At 35.5% G+C, this 5,718-nt stretch overlaps 1 protein-coding gene across 1 annotated transcript; it reads left to right on the top strand.

Moving 5' to 3' along the window:
- The first annotated feature begins 1,689 nt into the window (after window positions 1–1,689).
- LOC137616925 (uncharacterized) lies at window positions 1,690–5,240 on the top strand. Its single transcript, XM_068346799.1, has 3 exons — window positions 1,690–1,936; window positions 3,715–3,841; window positions 4,750–5,240. The coding sequence occupies exons 1-3, from the start codon at window positions 1,830–1,832 to the stop codon at window positions 4,825–4,827; spliced, it is 312 nt and encodes a 103-aa protein (XP_068202900.1). The 5' UTR covers window positions 1,690–1,829; the 3' UTR covers window positions 4,828–5,240.
- The last annotated feature ends 478 nt before the right edge of the window (window positions 5,241–5,718 follow it).

The following is a 5,718-nucleotide window of genomic DNA, read 5'->3' as shown; positions in this document are numbered from 1 at the left end:
TTTCGATTTGGTGCTCTGTACTTATATATTGGTATAATATATGCTTTTTAAGATAATCTCTTGCCAATGTAATTTTCAAATAGATAAAATATCTTGTGATTCAGTCAGTTTTTATTTTTAATAGATATTGAGATTTTATCACTTTTCCTGTTCTGTTACAAGTGTTCTGTCTGTCTTAGATGTGGCTAATTTGTGCTTACTTCAGATTAACCCAAGTTTCGTGTCTCTCAGACATATTCAGTTTTACTGCTTGTCTCATATTTATTATCTCTCAGATACATTTAAGTGTCCTTCTTGTCTCGGTTGTAGCAAAGTTTCCTGCGGCTTCCATGACCTTTATAAACATTTCTTATTTCATTACCTCCACCAAGTAGGTTATATTTTTACCTGTGCTTATTCATTTATCTATTTGTTTGTTTGTTATCAGAATTACGTCAAAACTTCTTGCTGGATTTTCACAAAATTTCAACACCAGATAGATATTATGCTCCAGAAAAAAGCAAAAAATTTTTTAGGTGATCTGGATCAAGATCACAACTTTGGACCAACATCGCACTTTTTGCTATGGACTGTTTACATAATGTAAAAGGGACTCATAGACTTTAGTCTTGTATAAAATGTTATCACTGGAAGCATGGGAAAATTATGTGCGTGACCAGTAGACTTTATGAAACTTATTATATTACTTTCCTTCAAGTTTAAGGCGTGCTTATCTGGTTCACTGTCAAAACACTCGCAGAATAAGAAAGACTTCAGTTTCCTCTTGAAAGCCTTAATGTCTTTAATTATTCGAATGTCTCGTGGGAGCATATTGTATAGTCTCGGGGCCGCATATTTAAAGGTTCTAGAGCCTACAGTACCTAGCTTCTAATAGTTTGAAACCATCTGTAGCTATTACATCGTTGTATGAAAGTATCCCTCGTCGGGATTTGTTTCATTCCAAAATGAATCTGTCAATTGAATCTTGTCAACAATCTTTAAATTGGCATGCAATTAATTCTAATAGCCAGGCCTTCTCCATCGTGAGGCTCAATACTACACAGTATTCTAGAAGTTTTTTTCCAGCTGTGACCAAGTTGTGGAATGATCTTCCTAATCGGGTAGTTGAATCAGTAAAACTTCAAAAGTTCAAAGTTGCAGCAAATGGTATTATGTTGAACAGTCTTTTTATAGTTTATATATGACATATCTGTTTTGTCGTTGTTACAGTTTTTAGAATGATTTATTGTTAATTTGTTCTCATCATTTATTTATTTCCTTACTTCCTTTCCTCACTGGGCTATTTTTCCCTGTTGGAGCCCTTGGGCTTATAGCATCTTGCTTTTCCAACTAGGGTTGTAGCTTGTCTAGTAATAATAATAATAATAATAATAATAATAATGATAATAATAATAATAATAATAATTTGTTTGCTCAAACTGCCACATTCGGCGTCAATGACCTTAGATGTCAGGATGCCAAAATACACCAAATCAATCAATCAATTGATCAAACTAATACAGATCAAGTATCAATCTCGTTTCAAGTAGCCTTATGCCATCTCAAGTTCTTATTCTAGGAGCATCTGGCAACATGACGGGAACCCACTCCACTCCCTCAATCCCTCCCTCCCTCCCTCAATACGTTCCTCCCTACTTAGGCTAAACCTGTTTCTGGACAGTTCTACGGGCCGACCAAGGGAAAGGCCCGTGCCAACAAGAAGTGAAGTGTTGACTTTAATACAAAGCGACCGACCTGGACAGAAGGAGCATCACTGGAGATAGCACCACGACCTTCAATACCGGAATCTAGGATCCCTTTGACCAGTGTATTTGTTGCCATCCTCGAAGATGGTCCTCAGACTTAAGAAAAAGACCCCAAATAGGTTTTGTGGCATTTCTGTGAGATTTAGAACTGCTCGGCTTCTAACGGAAGATGGCGTCCGCCTTCGTCAAAGGTATCTCCATTGTGGTTTGTTTGGTAACGCTTATAAAAGGTGAGAAGCATTTTTTGTTAATTTTATGCATAGTTACAAACACACACACCTACACACACACACACACACACACACACACACACACACACACACACACACACACACACACACATATATATATATATATATATATATATATATATATATATATATATATATATATACATACATATAACCAAAATATATCAACTACTTCTGTTATGGTTCACTGGCGGAAAATCTTTCTTATATTCCACCCCACTTTCGTCTCCGTTCTTCGTGTTTTGGAAAGTAAATACATCAAACACTTGGACTATTTTTAGCAATTTCCTCTACACCGATGCACAATATATATTGATAGGAATCTATTCTCGAAAAGTAATGATAATATATTGATTGGGTAGTTTTCAAAAGATTTTTTAGATGTCCTCTTTCTAGGTCAGTGAACTAATTACCTAACTGTGGTGACCTGCAAGAACTCAGCACCTTTACGAAGAGAGATTACTCTCTAGGTGGCTGGCGGGAAGGGGGGGGGGGATTCGGGGGGGCATATCCTGTATCAAATAGGAAAGAAAGTGCAGGCAGTAATATCATCACTGCCTTTCACGTTTCAATGTTAAGTAAAGGTCTTGGTAATCCGCACTTAAACCTTTGAAAAGTTTAATAATTCTACATTTTGTTTTCTTGATTATTACCCATCAAAAAAAAAAAAAAAACCAGCTATAAAATGGAAACACTTGACTCAGGAAGTAAAAACTCCTGTCTTTATCGATTTTTCAGATTGAAGCCATGAAAGATTTTTTCATTATATTGATTTTCCATTTAAATTTTGCTTGAACATGAAAATATTCTTTGGTATTGTCACCGCTGATTCTCATCAGCCCTGAAAAAGAAGCAACGGGTAAGATAGATGTCATTAGAAGAAATGGGGAGTATACACAATTTGAGATATCGAAGGAAACAATCTGACTCTACAATCTTCTTCTTCTTTTTCTTCTCCTAAAAATGGTTTCAGATCTTGTCCCACAACTAAGACCCTATGACGTAGGCAACGCATGCTTAGCCCCTCCCCGTCTCCCTCCCCATTATCGTGTATGTAGAAACCTTTTAAAGATTACGTTAGTAGAATCTTTTGTCCAACATAACGTTGGGGGACACTCCAAAATCAAACCATTGTTCTCTAGTCTTGGGTAGTGCCATAACCTCTGTACCGTGGTCTTCCACAGTCTTGGGTTAGAGTTCTCTTGCTTGAGGGTACACTCAGGCACACTATTCTATCTAATTTCTCTTCCACTTGTTTTGTTAAAGTACTTATAGTTTATAGAGGTAATATTCATTTTAATATTATTACTGTTCTTAAAATATTTTATTTTTCCTTGTTTCATTCCCTTACTAAACTATTTTCCCTGTTGGGGCTCCTGGGCTTACAGCATCCTGCCTTTCCAACTAGGGTTATAGCTTAGCAATTAATAATAATAATGATAATAATAATAATAATAATAATAATAATAATAATAATAATAATAATAATAACTATACTTAGGAATGAACGAGTTACCAATAAACTCTCTTCCTTTATTACGAATTCACAGTTCCACGGGGAACTAACTAGGGTAGGTTCCTCACCTTATGCACTAGTTTTTATTCTTCTGGTTATATTTTCTTTCCTACACGCGAGCGTTTTTTTTTTTTTTATATATTCTCACCTTTTATACTTTCCTTTCATTCCTTGCCTCTTATACCTGATTTTGCCCTTTTAGCACCGAGGGCCTGTCGTGTTCCGATTGCGACTATGGTGTAGACTGTCCTAGCTGGAATTTGACGGAATCCGATTGTCCTTTCGGAGTTGTGAAGGATATTTGTGATTGTTGCGACACTTGCACAGAGGTAAGTGACCTGTCAAATAGATTCTTTATCAAGTGTGACTTGTTGTCGCCGAAGTCTATACAGCTGAAATAGGCCACGCCCACCTGATGACATCATGGCATGCTTCCTCCACTCACGAAAGTTCCTCCTCAGCGCAAGCAGGACTTTAGTTAATCAACAAAAACTCCAGTAGAAAGAAGTTGCAAGCCAAAATGGCTTGCAACTTCTTTCTTCACTCTTTTAAACCAGTGTCATGTTTTTGTGACAGATAATTGTAGGAATTATAAATAAAAGAACCAAGAAAGAAGTTAAAATCCAAAATGTAGTGGAATTTTTGCTGAACAACATAAGTACTCTTTGTGCTGAGCAGGAACTCTCGTGAGTGGTGGAAGTATGTCATGACATCATCAGATGGGTGTGGCCTATTTAGCCTGGATAGACTACGGCAACTTTTTTTTACAGTTCACAACAAAATTAAAAGCTCTTACAATAGATCTTAGTTGGTTCTGATGTTCTTATTACGCGAGATTTCAATTGGAAGTTTGTGCATTTTGTATCATTCATTGTTGCATTGCAATAATTTAATAAATCAGAATTTTTATTTGAAATATTCCGAAAGACATATTGAACTTTTAAACATATTATACAACACAAGCTGAAAACGATGAAAATTAGATATACTATGGCAAAGCAAATACTTTTTCACCTTGGCTGAAGCCGTTTTTTTGTGGAATATATCATAATATTTTGATAATGTGGTGCTTTCATTTGCCAAGGAAGACAAAGAATTGTAAGAAAACTATCTCCAAGATTTTTCACAATTTGTTTCCGTTAAAAAATTGTAAGAAAACTATCTCCAGGATTTTTCATAATTTTTTTTGAAGTTTCTGTTTAAATGAGCATTAACATAAATCTGTGTTCCTTCTCAGGGACCTGATGAAGAATTGTGGGAGAGTATTTATTCAATGAGGGACTGGTTTCCTGCAGTATTCGGGTGCAAGAAATGACATCTCCCCCTCCCTACTCCATCGATTCCATCTCCCTGGAGCATGTGCATAGAAACATCTGAAATGCTGGAAAATGTCCACATTAAGTCAGGCTTTTACACTTGCATTATATGACCGAAACATCTGAAGCCTATTGAATGTGAATCTGAATTTTAAGACGGGATTACAGGAACTTAAGAAACATCAAGACTCATTTTACACTGAAGCTGTTCTAGTGCTGAATTTGCGCTTGAGAACATAACCATCTTATACAATTCTAAGACTACTAAAAAGTAAATGACGTTTATGATGTGTGAGGGGGTCTTGCCAGGTTAAGAAAATATTGCAATTTTAGTCATATAAGAATTTTTACATTTTAAAGAAATAATATTATGAATATTTTAGTCCTTTAGTTTCAATGAGGGTTGGGCTAGGATTTGGTGCTCTGCATTTATATGTTGGTATGATATATCCTTTATAAGATATTATCTTGTCATTGCAATTCTCAAATAAATAGAATACCATCTAGTTCAGTTAGATGTTGAGATTTTATTACTTTTCCTGTTCTGTTACAAGTGTCCCGTCTGCCTCAGATCTGGTTAATCTCATTTCAGATTAACCTAAGTTTCCTATCTCTCTTGGATATATTCAGATTTCCAGCTTGTCTCATATTTACCTAAATTTCAGGTCTCTCAGATACATTCAAGTTTCCTTCTTGTCTTGGGTGTAGCAAAAGTTTCCTCTGTCTACACTGTATATTCCATGACCTTTAAAAGCAGTATGGTAAAGACATCTCTCCATTGAATTGTCATCAACTTTCTCATTTCATTGTTTATGAAATTTATTTCTAAATTGAAGGTCTACATGAAATAAGTCTTCAGAATTGTGTGTTTGTTTTTTGACAAAGAAAGT

This window comes from Palaemon carinicauda, chromosome 23 (assembly GCF_036898095.1).
Source record: "Palaemon carinicauda isolate YSFRI2023 chromosome 23, ASM3689809v2, whole genome shotgun sequence".
Lineage (NCBI taxonomy): Eukaryota > Metazoa > Arthropoda > Malacostraca > Decapoda > Palaemonidae > Palaemon > Palaemon carinicauda.
This window is presented reverse-complemented; position numbering and strand designations above follow the sequence as displayed.